The sequence below is a fragment of the Chelonia mydas genome, chromosome 1, assembly GCF_015237465.2.
Source record: "Chelonia mydas isolate rCheMyd1 chromosome 1, rCheMyd1.pri.v2, whole genome shotgun sequence".
Lineage (NCBI taxonomy): Eukaryota > Metazoa > Chordata > Testudines > Cheloniidae > Chelonia > Chelonia mydas.
This window is the reverse complement of record NC_057849.1, coordinates 323,113,265-323,137,688: the sequence shown is the minus strand read 5'-3', so window position 1 is coordinate 323,137,688 and position 24,424 is coordinate 323,113,265. Positions and strand designations below refer to the sequence as shown.

Here is a 24,424-nt window from a genome sequence, read left to right as displayed (position 1 = left end):
ACCTTAGAGACTAACAAATTTATTTGAGCATAAGCTTTCGTGAGCTACAGCTCACTTCATCGGATGCATTCGATGAAGTGAGCTGTAGCTCACGAAAGCTTATGCTCAAATAAATTTGTTAGTCTCTAAGGTGCCACAAGTACTCCTTTTATAATTTTTAATGCATAAGAATTGAGGACCTGAGAATTGCTCACAATGTTTTGCAATTATGTGGCATACATGACATTGCTGTCTTATTATATAATAATAAGATACTAAATAATATTCTCTTTTTAAAACAAATTTAAGCTCCTGCAATTGACTCTGTGGGCAAACCCTTGTAAGTTGAATGGAGATCTGTGAATGCAGAAGTCTGCAAATGTGGAGTCAATTGCACAATCAGAGCATGTGTGACCTACACAATACTATAATATCTTCAACTAATTAGTCCCACTAGCATGCACAAATATTTCCTTATTTATATTTTACTAGCTATAACTCAACAACTTAATCTGCTGGGTAACTATTTAAAAAATCGTTGCTAGCAAATGTCTGCAAAATAGGAAACAAATACGCAGTGTAGGAAATCCTTTTAGACTAATGTGGCATTCAGTCAAATAACATTTGTTCTTGGAAACAATAACATAAAATTCTGCTGTGCTACGGGTGCAGTAATAAGAAAAAATATCTAGACAATTCTTTTTCTTTAAAGAGAAATGTCTCATAAATGAATTCATTAGCAAGAAACCATTTTGTAAAAATTAATGGTTATTTGAAAAACTGACTGCACGATTTCTTTAAAAATTTTATTTCCTTCCCCCCCCCCTATTTACTTCACCCTTTCCCTCCATGCACAGTTTGTAGATTTAAAAGCAGTTTGTTACATGTTGTTGGTTAAAAAAAAGGTACAGTACAGGGACTGGCTCTGACATTCATTGTGGTGAGACCAACAAGATCAGATTTAGAAGTAGCTGGACTGACTTCCTGCTCTTTGGCTCTGATCGATATCAAACTTTTACCTGTCGTTTTGTCTTCTGTAAACATATCAAAAGCAATCCTTCCAATGGGTCCTGCATCTGCAGGAGAACGTTCGTGTTGTGGGAGTGGAGCACTGCTAAAAGTGTCTAACATCACTGTTCTCTGATCAGCAGAGCCAGATATCAGCACATTGTCAATAGCCCAGTCATTCTGATCTAAGCCATCATGTTTAGGTTGCCACCAGCGGAAACGGGTTCCGAGAGCTTTGGCCTCATGAGGGAGGAGAATGTTCACAAAGCTAAAATATAATAATGGAGATAAGTCATGTGACCCCACATCTTAATCTCTTGAATTTTGAAAAGAAAAAACAAAGTTTTAAATAAGCTGAATAGGGCTTTTAAACAACGTTGGGCCACATTCTTTGACCAAGTCCATCTTATTTGCCCTACGGTGCAAATGGGCGGAATCTAACCCTAGCTCTCCCTGCTGGAGACTTCCTCACTGTAGGAGACTCCTCAATGGACACAGAGCCTTTAAGACTGGTTCCTATTTCATTGTCCCAGCAGCATCTGGCACAGGCAGTGTATTATGAGTGGAGAGGGACAGGGAGGAAGAGTAGCCAGAGTATGGTGTGTACTGGGTATGCTTAAGTAGGCAGTCCCTTTGGGGAACACGGCCAGTGATGCAGGTTTAGAGGAGCCCCAGGGCTGCTCTAACTTGCTCCAGAGCCAAGCAGAGAATCAGGGAGCCATAATCATTTAAAGAAATTATATGCTGAAGTGGAATCAATATATTAATTTGATGTTAATGTTAACTAAGATGTTTATTTTCAAAGCTGGAGACACTGATCATATAACAATGTTTTATTGCAATTACCTTATTTCCTTTATAGCAAATGACTAATGCAGACATGGGTTAAAATGGCACTGATTCCTTCTAATATTAGGAAGTAATTCATCAGTGCACTGAGGGCCAGTCCAAGGCCTGTGCATCATTTAAGTCCCACTTCAGCATTAAAATAAGACTTAAATGTGGCAGAGACCTTCTGTTTAGACAACAGATCTACTTTGTGCTTTAGCAAATCAGAAATCAGATTATAAATAAATGTAAGTTAAAAATAGTGTGGACATTTATAAATCAAATTAACATTTCTGACTAGCTATAGTTTTACTTTAACATTTACTGGTGAATAATGGTCAACCATTCACCAGTGTAACTGGCTGTCACAGACCCCATCTGATTAAACTGATGGTATACTGCTCTAATGTTTGAGGCCCAATCCAGCCAGCACTTACACACATGCTTATCTTTAAGCACACAAGTTAATCAGGTATATAAATGTTTGCAAGATTATTTACACACAGCAATATTAGCAATCAGGGCAGATTCTTTATGAAAAATCCAAAAGAACGAATTAGTAGAAGTATATATTTACAAACCCGGGTTTGCTGAACTGGTCATAGAAAATTTCCATTAAGAGGTTCCAAGTAATGCCACCATTCACAGAGTACTCCAGGAGAACACCTTGGTTCCGATTGTTAGGAGTTATTAGACATCCATACATGAAATAAAACTGGATGAATTCTGCATTAGTGAGGTTTAAATCCACTGTCACTAATAAACGGCTGCATCCCTAAAAAAAAAGAAAAGAAAACATATTTTTGTTGGTGTGGCTGGTCAGTTAAGATAATCACCAAGGCTGTGATGGTGATGCTTTCAATGAATATATTCCTGAAAAATACATTTAATTATTACATTATTCAGGTGTTTTATGGGAATGAAGTGGTATTTTAAAAGGCCAAACGTCTTAATAGGAAGGCTTCATAAGACAGAACCAAAATAATCACAGAATTATAGGACCATAGAAATGTAATACTGGAAGGGACCTTGATAGGACATCCAGTCCCTTGCACTGAGGCGGGACTAAGGCCTTGGCTATACTATGGGGGAAATTCGATCTAAGCTACATGAATGGCGTAACTCAAATCAACGTAGCTTAGATCTACTTACCACGGGGTCCACATTATGCGAGGTCAAAGGGACTGTCCCCTACTCTTCTCGATCCGGTGGAGTACAGGAGTTGACAGGAGAGCGATCTGTGGCCGATTTAGCAGGTAAAGACCCGCTAAATCGACTGCCGATGCATTGATCGCCGCTCGTTGATCCCCCGGTAAGTATAGACAAGCCCCAAGTATTATCTAGACCATCTCTGACTGTTTGTCTAACCTGTTCTAACCTGTGGATGAAGATTCCACAGCCTTCCTAGGTAATTTGTTCCAGTGCTTAATTACCCTTATAGTTACTGAGTTTTTCCTAATGTTTAACCTAAATCTCCTTTGCTGCAATTTAAGTCCATTACTTCTTGTCTTGTCCTCAGGGGATAAGGAGAACAATTTATCACCCTCCTCTTTATAACAATCTTTTATGTGCTTGAAAACTGTTATCATGTCCTCTGTCAGTCTTCTCTTCTCCAGACTAAACAAATACAATTTTTTCAAACTTCCCTCACAGGTCATGTTTTCCTGACCTTTAATCATTTTTGTTGCTCTCCTCTAAACTTTCTCCAATTTGTCTCTCGTTTAAAACATAAATGATTATTTACAATTTAACAATTTTGCCAGAAGAATGAAACATACTTTTTTTATCACAAGTGTCATGTGTAAGATTTTTTTAACTTGTGAAGGAGATCTGATTTTCTGTACATACACACAGAGCAAAATTTCCAAAAATGGGATCTAATTTTGCACCTGCAGCTTTGCATGTCTAACTAACTGAATTGCAGGCTGAAAAGGTTGTTAGATACCATCACTCTATTACTTATGCTCACAACTGGTTGTGGCCGAAAAATTTCAGGCAAGAAAATTAGAGACCAATTTGAGGCTCTTAGAAAATTAGGACCATAATGTCATTCATTAGTCTTTTAAAACAAAAATGGTTTTGCTTTAGAGCAGTAATCCTTAATTACTTAATATTTGTCAAAGTTCTATGGACACGAAAATGGCTAGACTACATAGTGATAAATAGGCTAATTCTACCTTGTAAAAAAGCTTTAAAATATTACATGCGTCTACAATTCAATTTGTAGTCCCATGTAACAACATAATAATTAATGCTAAAACAGAATAATTAATGATCTTATCTGCGAACATAATTTCAATTACTTTTCATCTTGAAAGATGTGCACTGTGGATTTACTGTCACAAATTGCTATCTATATTTATATGTTTATAATATTCAGGATCCACTGTATCTTTGTTTTCTTAAATCTAGATTACAAAAATCCTCATCCCCATCTACTCAACACTGGCTGAAATAAAACACTTTAAGTAACATGAAAGTAAACAGTCTGGTATGTATAGACCCTCAGGAGACAGAACAATTGTCATAGATTATTTTTACACCTTCTGTAAGACAACCTGTATTTTATGAATCACTCACGCTGCCCAGTGCATTCATGTGGTGTCAACTAACTCTTAATGGGAAAAGGCAGTGAAAAGTTATTGCTTTCTGCTGTTAGAAAATAATATAGGTCTGAGACTCAGTTCTAAATATACCTTAAATAGCCCCCAAAACAAGTATGTTTAGACTTTTTTAAAGCAGTATTAATGCGTACATGCAGCCTAGATAGCAGCAGCACCAGACCCTGTACAAATTATTCTTGCCAGAAGGACAAATAATCTGTACGAGTAGGCCATTGATGAATGAGTGGATAAAAACAGTTCAATACCATGGACTGTGCCTTGGTCTATAGGCTCATTTCTGGAGGCCCCTCTATGGCTTGTTTCAGAGAGCCTGCACATTGACCTCTCCTTGGGTGCTGGGGATGGGATGAGCTGTAAGAGATGTATCCAGTTCTCTGTAGTGTTTCTGGCAGGCACCAATGCAGAGTCTGCCAGAACTTGACCCTCATCAAGGAAGTAAATATACGTTTTTGATTTATTTCTAATACTTTTGTTAGGTTACTTATTTATTCAGTTTCCTAAATCAACCACATTGGTACAGTCAACAGGCAAGAGTTAAACACCAACCCCGCTGAAATGAAGAGCCATTCCAGATGCCACAGCTCCACAGACTGTGCTCAGTTTTCCTCCATTTACTGTTAGCCAGTTCTGATTAGACGGAGCTCGATTGAAGTTGTCTTTAAGTTGTGTTGGAAGGGCTGTCTCTGGCTCATCACAGTAGAGCCCACCCCAATGTTCATCACAGCTGCAAAGGAAAACAAACACAGAGTAAACTCATTTGAAAACATTTTCTACACCAAGACTTAAAATAATTTTATTCCAGCCCAGGGGAGCAAGAGGCCATTTGTCTCACCTACAAGCAAATGCTTGGAGGAGTCACCCTGCTGCCTCTTTCTGAAGTTGTTACTGTTAAACAGGATATGTTAATTGTGTAAAGACCTGGATGTGCACGGTTTTAATTCAAGCTGATAATACACCAGATACATAAGATATGTTTAACACTGAACTTTATCATTAAAAGAAATGGTATTTTGGTAGACAAATCTAATCAAGATAACATGCCAAGCCTAAACAAATAAGTTTAACCATCTTTTGGTGCTAGAACTGTATATCATTTTCTATAGTCAAATTTATAGAGGACAGATACTTTTACTGTAGCTTGTTTCACAATCCTAGATTCTTGTTACTCTGAAACACCTTTCCACCTTTCAGGCAGTGTTTCAAAAATGTAGACAAACATAAAGACATAGCCTGATATTATATAAATGTATCTCAACAGAGAGATATACTTTGGTTCTTTAGTGCCTTAAGCAGGGAGGCAGATATATAAAATGTCTATGTTGCACTTGGCTCAATGGATTTTCCTTCTAATGAACATGGGGATGGTAAAATTATGCAGCTAGGAGCAATTTCTGCTGCCATTTGTGGCTGGAAAGAGTCCCAAATTCAGCAGAATGGGTATTGTTATGCTGCCGGGCAGAAGAATTTTGGAAGCCTGGGTAGCTGCGTGTCTAGCTCTGTGGGGCTTGATATGGACTCTCACACAAGGAGTTTTGGGGGGAAGAAGGGACAGCAGGGCTCCATTGGAAGCTGCCAGCATACAGCTTGGCATTAGATCATTGAGCCTACACCAGTCCTGAGGCTGGAGTAGCTGCAAACTGGCCTGGTGAAGAGATATCCAGCATCCAGTCAGTTGCTTGGGCTGGGTACAAGGAACAGGATTGGGGCATAGGGAACTGGAGTGAAAGCCCCATGTAATTCCAGGGATAATCTTTGTTCCTGAGGATGCAAATCATTCCAAAGAGGACTGTGCCCTACCCAGGCAATGCCTCATGTACATATTTCAGTACTGAAAGGGAAGTAAATGACATCAACCTAGAGGACAGAACAGCTTGTACACTGCCTTTGGGCACCACGGAGCTGGGGGAAGGATTAGCACCATCTCTGTCTAAATTCTCCTTGGTGCAGTCCCAAACCACATTGTCATCAGCACGGGCATGTATCTCAAAGGAAAATCTGGCCCGCAGGAAGTCAGAGGGGATTCACTCATACACTCCAATATGCCCACCTATCCCTCCTCTTAGAATTTTATTTCCCAAGTGATGCTCGTGCCTCGCTCTGTTTCAAAGAAGAAATTCTGCTTTTCTTTAAAAATAATACTTCTTCCAAGCAATTTCCTTGAAATCACACACTAAAATGGGAATGAAAATCTACAGCACTACCCACCAGAGGGAAACAGCTATACTTACACACAGTTCCCTTGTGTGCACCTCCCATGGCCACTGCACATATCTATACAGCCATCCCCAATGTAGACATTGTCGATAGCCCATGTTTGCTGCTTGTCAAATGGAGCCGGCTGGTGCCAGCGGAAACGAGTTGCTTGAGACCTTTGAGAAAGGAAAAAAAAATACAAAGGTAACACTTCCAGCCGTGCTAAGCCCTATTTTGATTGAAGGAAATACAACCATGTATGTTCACCCAAACCCGGGCCATATTTATAAAGATGATTTATCTACCAACTGAACAAACAAGGGCTGGCTCAAGTGAATTACCAGGCCACTTACTATGGCCCTCTGCTTGCAAGGCCAAATGTTCACTATGCAGCTTCTCTTCTCACCCTTGCAAAGCTGCTCTGCTATGTCTGGAGGACAAAGGGAGTTAGTCCCATGGAAACAATGAGATGATACAGGTCATCATAATGAGCAATGGTCTCATCACACCTGCTGCCTAATCACTGTCAAGTTTTTGTGTGCATTACGGCAGAGGGGAGTTTTAAGGATGGATCTGAAGGAGAATAATGAGGAGGATGTTTACAGGGAGCTCGTCTCATGCATAAGAGGCAGCATGACATAAAGTGTGAAGATGCTTGCTGAAAAATTTTAAAATGGGCAATCAAGACTGGCATCATTAGTGGAATAAAGGTGGGGGGGTGTCAACATATCAAGAGCATCTTAGAGACAAAAGGTACAGCAGGGATAGGCCACAAAGGTCCTTAAAAATGAAGACAAGTAGTTGAGTTTAATTCGGTGCAGAATTCGGGAGAAAATGGAGGTATGCAAATGGCGGTATGACATGGCCGAAGGGATAGGCAAAGCATTTCACACTGAAACGGTAACCAGTTCCTGGTGGAGTGGGGTCCTGTATGTTGTAGGTTTAGCAGAATTGTCTGAACTGTCCAAACCAAAATGCCAAATACAAACAATCTTGACTTTGAGAGAAGTCTGGATCTAGATCCACATCAAGAGGAAAACTGTGGTCCCAGTGAAAGCAACCAGAGTTTTGCCACTGACCTTGATGGGGCTAGGATTTCATCCTTAGTGTAGGCACAGCCTGCTTGGAAGTAATCTGAACACAATGTGCATGCTAAAAAATAAAGACATATTTTGTGACTTCTCATCAGTGTAGTTTCCAATCTGATTTAGTATATGTTTTGCTGCACTTAGGCAGTAGATGGCAGCATCAAACTACATGCTGCTTTACTCTGAGCAGAAAAATAAATCACCTATTAACAAGTAACAGAAGAAGGTTTGTACAGAAGAAAAACAACTCTTTTTTGGCTGGGTCAGTGCCTGATATCAGTTTTATCCTAACTTTTTAAAGAAAATAATGAAACATTTTACTGGGAACTGGTACTGATGATTTCACAGTTCAAAAATTAAACAAATTTAGTTTCAGAGTTTCTGAATTCACCAGTATCAGTCTGGAGATTGTAGAGGATGAGCTCAATGTGGCGTTATCAAGGTCTCATGGATCATAATCAATACACTCTTGAAATCACCCACAATTTCAGAAAATTAAGTCTGTTTCGTTTCCAATCTATAGCTCTGTCTGATATTCATTAAATCTAAGATAAAGGCTGTTTTATTTCCCGACTCTTCCATTTTTCAGTATAATCCCTTATCTATGAAGAAATGCATTTTTTACACATGCAAGAAAATGTTTTATTTTTCTGAATCTCTACTATTTTAACTTTTTTATATTAGTTATTTAATAACTTGTTGTAACATATGGGACTGGAAAGGAATTAGATAATCCAAAACAACAGTTACTCTCTCATGAGTAAAATCACAACAGTTCAGAGGTTTTAACTACTGCGATGATCTCTAATTTAGATCCCAAATGGGCTTTCTCAGAGAAACCTCACAGATTAGCTCCCCCATGTAGAATGTTTGAGTTTCTTCTTCTTTTTCTTAATCATGAGGAAGATCTTGTGAAAAAAACAGGAACCCTGAGTCTCAGGTTTGGCAATTTCCATGACTTTTTATGGAATCTAGGAAATCAATGGTTTTCCTGGGAGAAGCTTTTATATTCTGAGTTACATTTTAAAATAAAATCTGAGACATAAGTAATAACTATTCACAGTCTCATATTGGCCACAAGTTATGTAGCACTCTGGAGTACACAAGCCCCAGAAGGCCACATACGGATACTATGCTCTAGGCCAAATTATTGGATAGACTGACTGGCAAGTTGCATAAAATGCCCACAAAAATGATCTATTAAACTGCTGGGAGGAGCAAAGCAGCTCAAAGAACATAGTGTCTTTGTAAATGAGATGCCTCACTCTCCTAGCAGTACTAATTCCTATTCTAAATCCCGGACCCTCTCCCTGCTGGGATCCTAGGGCTGTAGTAACCCTTCTCTCACCCAACCCCTGTCTTAAATAATAAAGATAATGTTGTGGTGTGTGATTGTGGTGGCAGGTATCCTACCACTGACTGTAGCATATGGAAAGAGGCAAAGCTATTGGTCTAAGCAGCGCAATCGTAGCTGTGGGGTCAGTCAAAGAGAGTCTGACTTAATCCTAGGATTCCCGGAGGTTCCTTTCAGATCCAGATTAAATTAGGCCGGAATGTCCATGGAACCTATTATCTTGCTTCAACCCCAGAGAACCCCTTTCTAAAAAAAAAATAAATAAGGTGTGAACTTTAAACATTTAACAATGTGGCCAACTGATTATGCAAAATATATATGTAAAGCAACAGAAAAGGGTAGGCAGACTAGAAGAGGCCAACAGACAGTGAGATATAGAAATAATACTGCCTTATGAATATACTTAAAGGGACTGGATGCCTCAGTTGGTTAATAATGGGACATGGAGTTTTTCACTAGTAGTTTGCTTGTTCTAATCCAGGTTAGGGTAATGGAAAATGATGTAATTCCTAGTAAACAGAGGTCCATGTGACAGAAACCACTACTGGCACTGTGGCAAGCTTCATGGCAATCTTATCAGACAGAGTAAAAATGAAATAAAATCAGAGTCTGAACTACCCTCTGGCCCCTAGCTGGGCCTTTCAAGTCAAAGTTGAGGCATGTTGGCAGGGCATTATGGGGAAGCCTGTTCTGACATTGCCCTGCTGTACCTTTTCTGTGAACAGATAGAGAACTTCAGTCTCTAGCACTGTCAGTACAAAACATCTTCTTTCACACACAAAATTCAACCCAAAAGTGAAAACAAGGTGTTTTTTTTTAAAAAAAGAATGTACTAAAAGGAAGTGAAGGTGATAATGGGACTTTTTTAAAACAATGAACAATATGTGAAAGCAGAGTCAGATGTGACAAGTACAACAGAAAAACAAGAAGCATCAAAATATTACTTAAAAATATAAATTTGCAGCCAATAACAGCAAGTACAGGAAGCAGGTGGGGATTTAGACAATAGAATTAACCAACAACCTCCAAAACCACTGACGGTATCATAGGGCTACAGAATGTAATGACGGTAACCATAACATTGCAATTCTTATCAAAGTCCAAACTGAGACAGGCTCTTCTTAAACCATGGGTATATTTCATCTACAAAAGACCACATTATGCCTAGCTGCCCGCTGCATGCACTAAGGGGCACAAGTAGCCTCCTCCTCTCTTGCATCCCACAAACTGGGCATAAGTGCATTCTCTGTGCTTTCTAGAGCATAGGACTTACTTCAATCTAGCACCCTTTGGGGCATAAGACACCCCAGAAAGGATGGGGAGAAGTCAGGGCCTGAGCTCCACCTCACCCTCAACAGTGGCCAGTGGAGGTGTCTGGGCTTGCGGGGGATTGGGGTGGAGGGGCGGGAAGGGTAGTGCAACACATGCCAAAAGGATGTAACCAAGGGCATGTTCCCATCAGGGCCAAAGAACAGAGTGATTCTGCCTATTTCTGCATATCTGCATTTTACTCTCTCCTTCTCAAGTTGGACCTCTGCCATGCTCGTACTAAAGGGACAAATGGATGGATACTGTAGAGAGGATAGATGTGTGAGAGTCAATTGTCTTTTGTCTGCTCCCATCAATCCTGGCTATTTAAAATATGCTAAGCAGAAAATCTAACCTCCCCATTTCTAAATAAGTGGTAAATGCACATAGTAATTCTGTACTTCTTACTCAGAGCGTAATGGCATTTTCATTTACTCATCTGTATAACTACTGTACACACAATCAGCACAAAAAAGGCAATACATTGTAGTTCAAGATTATATCACATTAGGTCTTGTCAGATATTTGTGCGCTAAGATTTTCTCTATTCAAAATGTATCTACCTAGTATAGTGAGGCAGGGGCAAAGTAATCCTGGTCCATTTGTTGAATGTGTCTGATACCAGAATCCTTTGGAGATGGTACTTGTTGCATTCTACATTAGTGGGCAGGCAGTCTTTCAGTATTGGGTGCCATGTCAATCCGAGATTCACTGAATACTCCAGCTCAATAGCTAAAAAGTGAAAGATAATAAATTAGTTAATACAGAAACTTGTATGCCTAAGTGAATATGTTGTACCAAACTGGTAACCACAGAAGACTTCATTGTTGTCCCTATATATGTCTTGACAACTCAGAAGTTTACGGTTGCAGCAGGGGAAGTTTCCAGATTCTCTGATACCAAAAATACAGGCTTGCTCTTGAGCTAAAGAGGAAGCTCTATTAGCTGGTAGCATTACAGGACCTATGACACACAGTTGAGCAGTTCTGATTCTACCCAGTAGAAGGCAGAAGAGCATCTCCACACTAGCCACTTCATTAGAATATTTTACATAAAACTCTTTTCAACTGAGTTTTTCATCTAGTGCTCTTGTTTTCAGTTATATATTTCATTATCTAGCCATATCAAATCGACAAATACATTCAAATGCAGCAAAAATCAGCAATTAAACTTATTTGAAGTTTATTGCTTATAAACTTTCATAATAAGAATAATGGGTAATCAAACTGGATAAAAACTTCAATTTATTTCCTCATAATGGCTGCAAAAAAGTTTAAGTAACAATAAGCACAGACCATAAACTCTAAATAAATGTTCCAGCTGCCAGGCATTCTGGCTGTATGGAACACTGAGTGATTGGTGGTTACAGTTACATTAGTGGTAATTCTGCTTATCTTTTTTGATTCTGCTACCCTTAATAATTCTTAATAATTCTGAATAACCCTCAATCACACAATCAGTCCCACTCAGTCATCTGAGCTCAGAACTGAGCATTATATAAATAAAACGATACGTTGATACAAGTAGTTTTTAACATTAATTTTTCATCAAAATGAAGTCCTTCCTCTATCAGGACTAGAAGCACATGATTAGTTAGTGTCCTGCCTAACTGGATATTCAGTTAAAATAATGTTAAGGGCAGAACAACAAAACAAAGGAAATTCTTACCTTGCAAGATATAACTAAGCTGTCAAAACACTCTTACTCTTAACGGGGATGACCTAAGGGATCCTGAAGTGGCTTTAACACCAAATGGAAAGAAATTATTATGCATGGGGCAGTAGCTAATTTCAAGGTTTAGATATCTTGGTTACTTCCATAAATTTCAGAATAACAAAATCAGCTAATCTACTTTAAGGATTTACTGAAAACCCAATTTCCATTTTTATGCAGAATCCCAAAGGAATTGCCAGAAGCTCAATGAAATTATATATATTACATTAAAAAAACTACATTAAAAGAAAGTTATATAGGTTGTGAAGTAAAATACACAAAAGTTATGAAATACCAGCGTTTAATTCTTTGTTGTGCATATGCATTATGACACAGTTTTAAATTATATCACACTATTTTTTCAATAGGACCCCTACCTCATTCACTGCATGGAATTATATATGTACGAAAGCTCTAAAACATGTTCAGGATTTCATGTAAATGATGATAATAAAAAGCCCTTTGTGCCTGATTATGATCTAATTTGTATCAGGTTTACATCAGTGTAAACTATTCCTGATTTACATTGGTGCAAGTGAGATCAGAATTACAACTTTGTTCTCTGCATTTGCACTAAGCACATCAGTTTTAAGCATTGTCTATTGTGCAATTGTGGAGGATGTGAAGCTACGAAACGAGAGATTTATGCTGGAAACATCATGCTACTTGGCATCAGACATGTATTATCTAGAGCTGAGAGCAAAGTAACCGCAAGGAATGGATGTGCCAAACTATTAGACTGCATCTACATTTGGGATCTATTAACCTGTCTAAATGAATTAAACTGAAACTTGAATTCTTATAAACTACATCTTAAATGCTTGTAAAGCACACAAGGAAAAAACTCAGTGCATACATTCATGCGCATTCTAAACCTTTTGGTTTGTCTCAGCCTTCAGATACCAACAACAAATGCCAAAATTGCAATTTCCTGATAGAAAAATTATTTCCCCTATTTTGTTTCTGTACTTTAGTATAGTAGACAGCGGAAACGGAAAATAAGTAGCAATATTTTCCTATATAAAAGGAGAACATAAAGTATATGATTTATGAAGAAGAAGACCTCACCATAACAGGAGTCAGTGACAGAGCAGGATGCTGCAAAGTCTATTTGTATGAAAGAGTCCTCATTAACCACAATATCAGTGGTTACAACATAACGGGTGCTAGCTTTCTCGATGAAAACCAGTGCATCCCCAGTAGAACCACAGACTGGCATCTTTGTTCCACCTGGATGGAGCAGCCACTTCCTGCTATCCAGTGTGGTAAAATCATCTTCTATGACTGTGTTACCAGAAATATTTCCACCAATAAGAATCTGAAACATGAAAATAGGAGTTTGTTTATTTTATGTAAAGAAAATATAAAGTTCAGAAGTTTTTACAGACTCATAGGAATTTCATAGAATCCTAGAGATGGAACATAAGAACAGCCATAGTGGGTCAGACCAAAGGTCCATCTAGCCCAGTATCCTGTCTTCCGACAGTGGACAATGCCAGAGGCTTCAGAGAGAATGAACAGAACAGACAATCATTGAGTGATCCATCCCTGTCATCCACTCCCAGATTCTGGCAAGCAGAGGCTAGGGATATCTAGAGCAGTGGTTCTCAACCAATGGTCCAGGGCCCCCTTGGAGGCTGTGGGTAGGTTTCAGGGGGGCCACCAAGCAGGGGCAGCATTAGACTTGCTGGGGCCCAGGGTAGAAAGCCAAAGCCCCACTGCATGGGGCTGAAGTCCAGGGCCCTGAGCCCTGCCACCTGGGGCTGATGCTGAAGCCTGAGCAATGTAGCTTTGGTATGGGGACCCAGGCTATTGCCTTGCTTGCTACCCTCTAATGTTGGCCCTGGCTTTTATATGCAGAAAACCAGTCACTGTGGCACAGATGGGTTGTGGTGCTTTTATATCATGTTGGGGGGCCCTCAGAAAGAAAAAGGTTGACAACCTCTGACCTAGAGCATGGGTTGCATCCCTGACCACCTGGCGAATAGCCATTAATAGACCTATCCTCCAGGAAATTATCTAATTCTTTTTATTAGAGTGGTAGCCATGTTAGTCTGGATCTGTAAAAGCGTCCTGTGGCACCTTATAGACTAACAGACGTATTGGAGCATAAGCTTTCATGGGTGAATACCCACTTCGTCGGATGCATGAAAGCTCATGCTCCAATACATCTGTTAGTCTATACGGTGCTACAGGACTCTTTGCCGCTAATTCTTTTTTGAACCCAGTTATAGTTTTGGCTTTCACAACATCCTTTGGCAAAGAGTTCTGCAGATTGACTGTGTGTTGTGTGAAGAAGTATTTCCTTTTGTTTTAGACCCGCTCCCTATGAATTTCTATGGGTGACCCCTGGTTCTTCTGTTATGCCAAGGGGTAAATAACACTTCCTTATTTACTTTCTCCACACCAGTCATGATTTTATAGACCTCTATCATAGGGGGCTGATTGCGGGTGGGGATAGCTCAGTGGTTTGAGCATGGGCCTGCTAAACCCAGGGTTGTGAATTCAATCCTTGAGGGGGCCATTTAGGGATCGGGGCAAAAATTGGGGATTGGTTCTGCTTTGAGCAGGGGGTTGGACTACATGACTTCCTGAGGTGCCTTCCGACCCTGGTAGTCTATGATTCTAGGTAATATTGTAAAGCACAAAAGATTTATTACCTGATCAATTACCCATGGGCTGTAAAAATGCCCATTCTCAGATGGTTGCCACCAGCGGAGACGAGTGGAGCTGGAACGGGCCTTCAAGGGAATTTCCAGAGCAATGTATCGACCTACATTGCTCGAATTACTGAAGAGGAATTCCTGCAGCAGGCTCCATGTGAGGCCCCCATTGAGTGAATACTGCAAAAGCACAGGTTGGCTTCTGGGGTCTGGAACCCCTTTACCGCATCCCAGTCTCATGAAGAACTGCACAAATCTAACATGGGTAACAATTACTGTAAAACATTTCTTCACAGAAAACCCCATAAAATCAGTTAAGGACTAGAGGGAACTCAGCACTCGTCCAATCAGTTTTGGTTTTTATTGCAGGGGATAATGTTTAACATATATTCTAATTACAGAGACAGTGTCTGTAGATACAAAAATATCTGCCAGCTCCTCCATAAAGCAAATGGTCATATTTTTGTTTCTTTTCTAGCCCGATGTATTCTTGGTAGAAGGAAGACTCCACTTTAGGAGAGATCTTGCATCTCCCTCTCCATAGGCCATAGAGACTAAAGCAGACAGTAGTGGTGGTGATACATTTGATTTGTGTGTGGAGAGGTGCTAGGTATAGGGAGTTGAACAAAGCTATTCAGGTACACTTCAAGCATTTGTGTGCAAAACTGATATTTTTACAAATATCAGCAAATTTGACACGGAGTGAAATTTTACCCTTTCAGCCTGTCGGCATGGCGTTTAATGGTCAAAATAGCAACCCATGGCCCCGGGAGAGAGCATGATTTTTTTTATGAATTTGCTTTAGGGCAAAAATTAACTGAGTCAGTAACCTTCCAGGGTGAGCTGACAGTTTTCATCTGCAAAAACAGCCTTGTTATTTTGACAAAAACAGAGAAAAACTGGAAGTGAAAACAAAAAATATTTAACTTCTGAGCTGATGAAAAAAGGGATGTTTTTGTCCATTTAGTAAGATATGAAAATTTAGTCTAAAGTCACACTGCTTTAAATATACTGGGTGAAATCTTTGCCCCTTTGAAGTCAATAGCAAAACTCCCACTGACCTCAATGGGTGCAGTATTTCACGCACCTCCTAATGGCCTCTATGAAATTTGTATGAAATTAGGGAATCCTTCCTTTTGAGGTACCACAGCGATGTTTGAACAGGTACACCAACTCCATGTAGTACACAAAGAATTGGCGGGGACTGATTTAGTTATGATCCTATAATATTTTATATTCATTAATCCACACCATCATGCTCCATCTACTACTGTTTTGGTTAGTAGAGTTTCAGGTTTTTTGGTACCCACATAAAATGGGATATATGCACATGAACTTTTTTAGTGTATGGAATTTAACTTCTGGAGATAGAATACTGAGCTGCATGGATTGTTGATTTGATCTGGTATGACAATTTCTACAATTCCTAGCTGTTGTGTATCATAGGCTAGCACAGCCAGAATTACCAGTCTATTTTTTTCAGGGAATCCCTCATGAGAAAGTACATGGCTTTTAGCATGGTTACTGACCCCACTGCTCCTACATTTACACTCAATAGTTCCTTTTATAAGATCTATTGGGAATTCCCGATCTCAGAGGGCAAAATTAATGTCTGACTTAAGTGGACACAGCAGCTAATGACTTCAATGGGACTTGGCTCAGCTATATCAGGGATGAATTTGGTCCAGACTTTAGCAGGAGGTCTATGAAGCTAACTTGGAAATTAATTAACTACAATAATAGTGGAATGCTAGAGAATAGTCATCCAAAATGACTTTGCAGTCTACATTGTTGTTTTATCCACAGAAGAGAAGATAGATACTGTAGTTATTTGCAGACTTTTCCTACTGAAGATACAAGAAATTAAATATAAGGCCCTGTTTTTTCTTTCTTTTTTTGTTAGCATGGCATTCATTTATCTTCAGTCTTTGAGAAAATTGGGATTTTACATATAACACCTTGAGGTCAATGTATGCAAATCCAGCTACAGCTTACCACAGAGAAGAGATAAATGACAATGCTTTGAACACAAGAGAGAAGGAAAACACATTGTGGATTAGTCTAATGGGGCATCATACAAGGACTCTCGTATCTTTTGTGAAATAGTGCTGTTAATTTTACAACAGCCTAGAAAATCACATTACTGAAAAAGTACTGATGTCTTTGGCTACCAAGCTGCAAAACCCCATTTACCTTGCTTTGAGGAACCTTGGAATATAAATATAAATGTGATGACACTTTAGTGATGGTTCATCTACAGACATGGGTTATTGTTTCTCTGAAAAATGTATAAATTAAGCATCATTGTAGACTAAGATGGGCAATGAAATCATCATTTTAAGCCTTTATGTTAATGAGGACTACAAGCCAAAAAGAGATAAAGTGCATGTTAAAAAGTGCTTTATGTAGTGTTAAATAAGTCTTGCATTAGGAGTTGTGTGTTTACTAAGGGTCAGTGAATAAATCTGTGGAAAAATGCAACATTTCAGAGGTAAAATAGTATTAAGGATAATAGGCTAAGATAATGAATAAGTCAAAAGACAATGACTGTTCAGTGGTTTGCAAACAATTAGGACACAGCTTCATTTTGCTTTGGTTTAACTCCCCCCCCCCCAGTTGTTTAATATTTTAGACATGTCGTGCTACCAAATACGTCCTCTGCAGGCCATAATCTCTAAATACATTTAAAATGTTTTTTTTATATAACTGTGCTCAGTATAGCTGGTGACAAGCTTGACTGGAATTTGTCAGTGAATTATTGGAAACAAATGTGTGCAATAAGAAGAAATTAAGCTTCAGAAAATGAATGAATTATATGATGATGAATACAATGGCTATGATGGCAACTCCTACTTCAACAATGATTCATGATACAACAAAACTGTAAGAGAAGCAGAGTGTCTGACATACAACAAATTTCACGTTATGCATTTGAGAAATGAACATATTATTGTCCACATGAATAAACTACCCATCATGTTGTTTCAGATCCTGCAGTCCTCACTCTTGGAAAATGACCCTTGACTTAAATGGGAATTCCCATTGACTTAAATAGGAGTTTTGCCTGAGTAAGGACTATAGGATATGCCCTGACATAGTTATACAAATTTGCTTTCATCACAGAAGTATAATATAAAGAATAGTTTAACTATTCTCTCAGTGGAATCTTGAAAGTTTTAAAACTGTATTACCTCGCCTGTGACAAATCCAGGTCTCGAGCCATCAGCATACGCAAGCCTTCTTCATTAAAGAAGAGGTTGTTTCCTCCGGACAGGATACCACATTTCCTAGATGGTTTTCCACCACTCACCATCAAGAATCTATCAGACTCTAGCTGACCTGAGTGCACAGTACATATATTTTTAGGATTTACCCTGAAGCACTCCTGTTACAACAGTGTTATTTCCAAAAGAAGTAAGTTATCTAAATCATTATGTTCAGAGTGAACAAATATTTGTACCAGAACTTTTTGACCCCCAACATGTTTCCTGGAAAACTGCTACGGAACAAAACTTACTAAAATATAAAAACATAACTCTGAAGCTTATGGTTTTCATCTCCATTCAGTCAAAGGAGCTTCTGACTGCGTTCCTCTGCTTTTATTTGGATTGCATAAAAATACCCAACCATGTAAGGAAACAGCTCAGTGTCATGTCCAAGCTGCAGTTAGCAGTTAGTTCAGTTTGAAATAAATAATTACAAGTATTATGGGAGGAATTTGACTCAAAGACACTATTTTGTCCAAAATTAGTACTTTCAGTTATGTTTGTTTACAGAGTAGCTTATACTTTACTTTTTGTTGTGGGGAGTGAGGGGTTTTGAGGAATGTGACATGAACTTCTTTCTCCTGCTGCTCTATCCACCATGGCTCCTTAATCTGCTTTGTCTGCTCAGCTGCAGCCCTCATTTACCACCATTTGTGTGTCAGAGGAAACTGGCATACAAGGGAGATTAGGTGGCAATGCAGTGACATTGGTGGAAATGGAAGTAGTGTGGGTAGCAATGGAGAGTTCCAATGTATTGAAAGTGTTGCTTTGTGCCCCTCATTTCAGGGGTTGGTGCCTCCCATTTGGAAGTTCTGTGCCTCTTCTATCAGTGTCAGGAAGCTGAGAGGTATGGTCTGGTTTTCAAAGGCTGAGGAACTTTGAAATACTTAGGACTTTACTTCAGATTCCCTGTGTGGCAGAACAATCCTCTGCCACTAGTCAAACTGTTCATCCCATTCTCTATTATTCTATTTATCTGAGAGGATGAACTAAAAGTAAAATTACTTCAAAACCAGACAAAATATTCATTTTAACTATGTATTCACAACTTTCAGTGATTTAACTTAAGAGCTATTCCTTGCTAGAAATTCCATGTGCTCATTACTAGGATAAAATGAAGTGCTTCTCTAGATGTAGAGTTTTGGAATCATAGAATCATGCATCCATTTTGGTGCAGAATGTATGTTGCTGTTGTCATAGGTCAGTAAATAGAAAAAGGTGTCTAGATAAATACTGTAGGAATCATCAAATGATCATAAATGTTGTTTAAGGCTCAAATCCTGATCACTTCACTCATGTGAACAGTCACACTGATGTAATTGGGACTAACGTGAATGAGGAAGGTCAGCAGGATTTGGCCATAAGAAGTCTGATCTCTTAGGTTCTTTGAAAGATAGTAGCTAAAAATCACTATGAAGAGTTCATACAAAAAAGAGATACCTTCAAAATCGTCCTTGAGAAAGTCTGAATTCATGGTGCTTATTTTACAGGTTGGCCCAGAGTACCCTGGATCACAGATACACTTAGTTCCATTGACACAGCTGCCATGCCCATTACACATCTCTTCACATTGTGGGCCAATGTATACATTGTCAATGGCCCAAGTCACTGGTTGGGACCCAGCAGGATAAAATCCCTGGTACCATCTGAATCTTACTGATCTGAAACAGGTACATAGTATGTCCAGGTCAAACAATAATTAGTCGCATATGAAATTACAATGTGCTTTTTGCTAGAACTAATATTCTTACTAAGTTTGTCCTAAAAATGGAAAGATATAGCCACTACCTTCAATATTCAATACATCCTGCTACTCATTCAACACAGATATATTTACAGGAAAACAGAAGGGCTTGATCCACCAGTTACATTACTTAAAAAACTTATTTATGGACTTAAATCATCCCTCAGACCACCAATTTTTTGAGGGGGAGGGGCTGGACTTGGATGGTTTTCCTTTACCTTTAATTTACAGACTTAGAACCAGATTGTACCACCCTTGCTCATGTTGGATGGTATCTTACTTCACAATTAATCACACTGATTTCAATGAAACTAGTTATGGGATAAGGGCGGCACAATCTTGCCCTAAATTAGATGGAAAGAAGAAATGATATGACATGTCAACACATAGTCAACTTGGCTTTATACTATTTAATCCTAAAAAAAAATTCATGTTGCAAGATGTTAATTTAAATTGTAAACTTCTTGGGGGTGTGGACCTGTCATTTTTAATCTGTCTTCTAAGTGCTATGCACATCTGTGCTGCATATAAATAATAACAGACCAAGGGAAGGAGGGGGAACAAATTAAACAAGCAGAAAACTGCTCTTGAGAGAATAATTTAAAATCACTCCCTGCCCCTTCCCTCAAAAATGAGAAAACCTTGAAAAGGAGAGAGAAAACAGAATGATATGATAAGGAAGAAGCAGTATGATAAGGAAGAAGCATTTAACTATGTTGTGGACTTTCTTTAATATATACCCTTCTAAACTATTTCTAAATTCAGCTGCTGAATCAGCTGCATAAACAGTAGTACATGACTGGTACACAGGTACTTTGGCTTTTATTTCCCACTGTATAGCAATTTTGGGGAGTGATTCAGAGAATAGGAGATGGCTGGTTGATGGTGAAATTACCAACAACTGATTCATAGAAAGGGAGCCAATAATAATTCCTCCTGTAGTCAGTAAAATGAATTGACTTTATTGCCTCCTCACTTATCTTCTGAGACACAACTGCAGAGTATCCAAGGAGTGTTCTAGACTAATTTTTAAAATGAAAATTCCATCCAATTTGCTCAACCCACCAACATGAAAATTCAAAAAAAACCCAGGAATACTTTTTACTATGAATAAAATGTGACATATGTTTGAAACCGAGGGTGAAATTCTGGCCCCACTGAATTCAGTGGGAGTTTTGCCATTCACTTTGCTGGGGCCCGGATTTCACCCAGAGTATGCATCTGCAACTGGCTATTCTTAGTTTACTGCTAGAGGTGCCCATCTGCTGAGGAAGCACATTGATTTCTGACAGAGGGAGCCTAATGTAAGAGATAAAAATGTCTTCAAATTGCTTTAATATTGGTTTAAACTCCAGAAAGTGCAGGTGGATGAGAGAATGTCTGTTTTTAGAGTAAAACAGGTGGCTCGGTCTAGGGGAGCTAGTCCTGAGCTTTAGGAAGATATCTGGATGTTGGGATTCTGCCTGGAGCAAATCCCATCTCACCTCCTTGGTGACAGAAATTCACAACATGCACTACTCCCCACGAAACCCATTTTCTTGCTGCCGATTTATGACCCAGCTATTCAAGGTGGGGTGCATGCCTACACGATTGGGAAAGGAACTGACAGGAAGCTGGACTGGCCATCAGCCTGGAGGGCAGGAAAATGAGAGAGACCCAGAAAGGGAGGGGTCAGGTGGGATCTATTTGGCAGGTTTGTGGGAGGGCAAATGACCTGGGAATATGTATGTTCAGATCTCTGGTTGGAAGGGAGGGATCAGAGCTTGGGGAAAGAGTCAGGCAAATCTGGGACAGATGAGCTGCTGAGGACTTTTCTGTGCTTCACGTGTTAGTCATAAAAACAAAATGCTTATGCCTAAAAATTAAACATTTTGTTTAATTACTAAACATCAATGTTTTTCAAAATCGGTTCTATTTTATTATATTACATAGGATAGGACTCTCCTAATTCCAGCACCACAATGAGGTCAATTGTTTAATGGGATGGCCATTACCCACGGCAGATCCAGAAATCCAGCCTGCAGTTATACAGTTTATTTTCACTCATATACAGGTCACAATTTAATCCAGGGTGAGAACTGAGAAGCTCTCCTTTGGGTGAACTGTATTGAGAATAATAGTTGGAGGTTTCTCTGACAAAGGCGATTATACTGTTTTACATTTAAAATAATATGTATTAAAAAGCCTATGAACAGAAATTACTTTTCTTTGCCAGATATTTATGACTATTTCACTTGTCCTGAAATGGGAACTACAAGAAGTTCTTTGATTAACTGATTGTAAGGCTTAGTTTCACAATACTCTGTATCTTCTGAGGAAATGCTCATTTCAACCTTTATGCAAGAACACACTAGGTGAATTACAGCAGACCTCCTTCTGCTGTACAAATCCACAGTAGGAGCATTTAGAAAGCCCTGCACCTAAAAAGATGTTGGCCATTTAACACTGACTTTACTATTCAGGCTCCTTTTGTCTGTAGTAATATTCCCAATATAAGTGGATCACAAATACTTTAGTAAGCTTTAAAATAGAATCAGACATGTAGATGAATAAGAAAAGTATCTGCAGGTATACTACAGTAACTGGGCTATAATTCCAGGGACTATCAATCTTTATGCTTCAAGGCATAAAATGATAACTGGCTGGGACCAAAGGGACACTTCCTTCAAGAGTGCAGTAATGTATGCTTAGTTATATTATTAAGCATTTACATACTCCTGTGAAGTATCCAAACATTAGCCATTGTTCAAGACAAAATATGGGGCTTATTATCTGGATGATGGGTGACTGAGGTTGTAAGATCCCTACCCCTGGCTTGAGCTATGTGGATTGATGGTTTGTGAACAGGATACTCCTGGGGGAATTCTGCACCACTGCACAATGCAGAATTTGTCCAGTATTAATGTTCTGAGCAGAATTTCATTTTCCCCTGCCGAATTGGTGCTGCAGAGCTGCTGGCCACGACTAGGGGTTGCAGGACCCAAACAGAGCCCATCTCTACAGCTCGCAAATACAGGACACTGCCGGGGTGGGGGAGAGGGGAGAGAGAAGGAGTGGGAGCTGGAGGATTCCGAGCAGCTGTGGTTCCCAGCTCATCCTGAAGGAAGGAGGTAACATGCATTGCAGGAAACTCTGTACAAGCCCAGGACCCAGCATCAGACTGTTTCTTTTTCTGGATTCCTGGGCTCTCAGGAGTAGTGGGTGTGGATGTCTGGGCTGGCGGGGGGTGCCCCATGGCTGGGCTCTGTGAGAAGAGGAGGGGTGTTGGTGTCTCAGACTGGAGAGACAGAGTTTTCCCCCAAAATGTGCCCAGCTGGCATGTAACATACCCAGACAGAGGCGCCCAACAAAAGCATAACAGAGAAACAGGAACTGGGTTGTCATAAGGCTTTCTTTAATTCTCTATTCCTTGGGGAAATTTTTTTTGTTGTCTGTATTATTAGAGACATACTTGCTGACAGGTATTTTGAAATAAATTACCAAAATAATTGAAACTGGCATGTTTATATTGAGTTATTTTGACAAATAAAATATGCAGAATTTTAAAATACTGTGTGCAGAATTTTTAACTTTTTGGCACAGAATTCCCCCAGGAGTAACAGGAGGGACAGTAGGCTTCACAAGGGTGCTACTTCCTCCACCCCACCTTGCACAAGTGGGCAGAGAAGGGCAGGCAGTAGCTATAGTGGAAGCTTTGCTCCCTGTGCAACACGCCAACCATGAGATCTGAACCAGCATAGTGGCAGAAGTAATCTGTGCCAGATGAATTGCTGGCACACTTTACTTTCCCCTTGGGGAAAAGGGTGAGCTAGGGAAAGAACTGTGACTCAGGGTGAGACATAACATCTCCATTTCTTCTGAGATGGTTACTGTTTCAATAAAGCAAATTCAAATACAGAAAAAACCTTACTAGAACTAGAAGCCAGACACTTACCCACATAGGTGCAGTTTTCCAAAGTGGATGACCTCTCTTCTCCAGCCCTGAGCTGTACCAGCATAGTAAGTGCTGCTTGGATGATGCTCAGTGGAGCATAAGGAGCTGAGATAGCTGCTACTACTGTAGCACAGTGGAAGAAGCAGGTGCCAGGTTGCCCCTAGATCTCGTGAGAATTCAAGTTTCACTGGGTCTGCAGATGAGCTATCAGTGGTGCATCCAATATTGATCTAGAGTAGAAAAATAAAATCACGAAGACTACAGAGGGCCAAAATGTGGCATTTAGCTGCTGACCCGCATTTTGTGTGGTGCAGAGCTTCACTGCCCAGGGGGAGCTCAAGGAGTGATTGCATCTCAGGGAGACATAATCCCTCTTTGAGCAGCCCAGAGTGCTGGGGGCACTTTGCAGGCTGTACAATGTTCTAAGATATTGTAGGCTGCTCCTTCTCTTGATACTCTGTATGCCTCTGTGTGTGTGTGGTCCCAACTCCTCAGGGCAGAGATTGCCTTTGTGTGGGGTGTACAAAAGGTGAAAGTTTCTTGTGCATTCCCCTACCATCCACCTATCGAAGGGCATGCCACAATCCAGGCTATCTTAAAAAAATTCTACTAATAAAAAATTAATTAGATGCATTAAATATTTCTATAAGGCAAAACCATCTGAGTAAACAAAAGCAAAAAGCAATAGACCTGCTGTCCCTAGCAGTATGGCTGTAGTAATT

The 24,424-nt window shown here is 39.5% G+C and overlaps 1 protein-coding gene across 2 annotated transcripts in view; it reads right to left on the bottom strand.

Annotated features, from left to right (window-relative positions):
• RELN (reelin) overlaps positions 1-24,424 on the bottom strand; it is a 463,371-nt gene that overhangs the window by 34,898 nt on the left and 404,049 nt on the right. For both annotated transcript variants that reach the window (XM_037889192.2, XM_037889193.2), the window contains exons 41-50: positions 23,703-23,932; positions 19,465-19,685; positions 17,950-18,097; positions 14,756-15,014; positions 13,164-13,413; positions 10,946-11,114; positions 6,668-6,808; positions 4,986-5,163; positions 2,397-2,590; positions 999-1,255 (exon numbers count right to left, since the gene is read on the bottom strand). In XM_037889192.2, the coding sequence (XP_037745120.1) occupies positions 999-1,255; positions 2,397-2,590; positions 4,986-5,163; positions 6,668-6,808; positions 10,946-11,114; positions 13,164-13,413; positions 14,756-15,014; positions 17,950-18,097; positions 19,465-19,685; positions 23,703-23,932 (2,047 nt within the window). The remainder of the gene's footprint in view (positions 1-998; positions 1,256-2,396; positions 2,591-4,985; positions 5,164-6,667; positions 6,809-10,945; positions 11,115-13,163; positions 13,414-14,755; positions 15,015-17,949; positions 18,098-19,464; positions 19,686-23,702; positions 23,933-24,424) is intronic.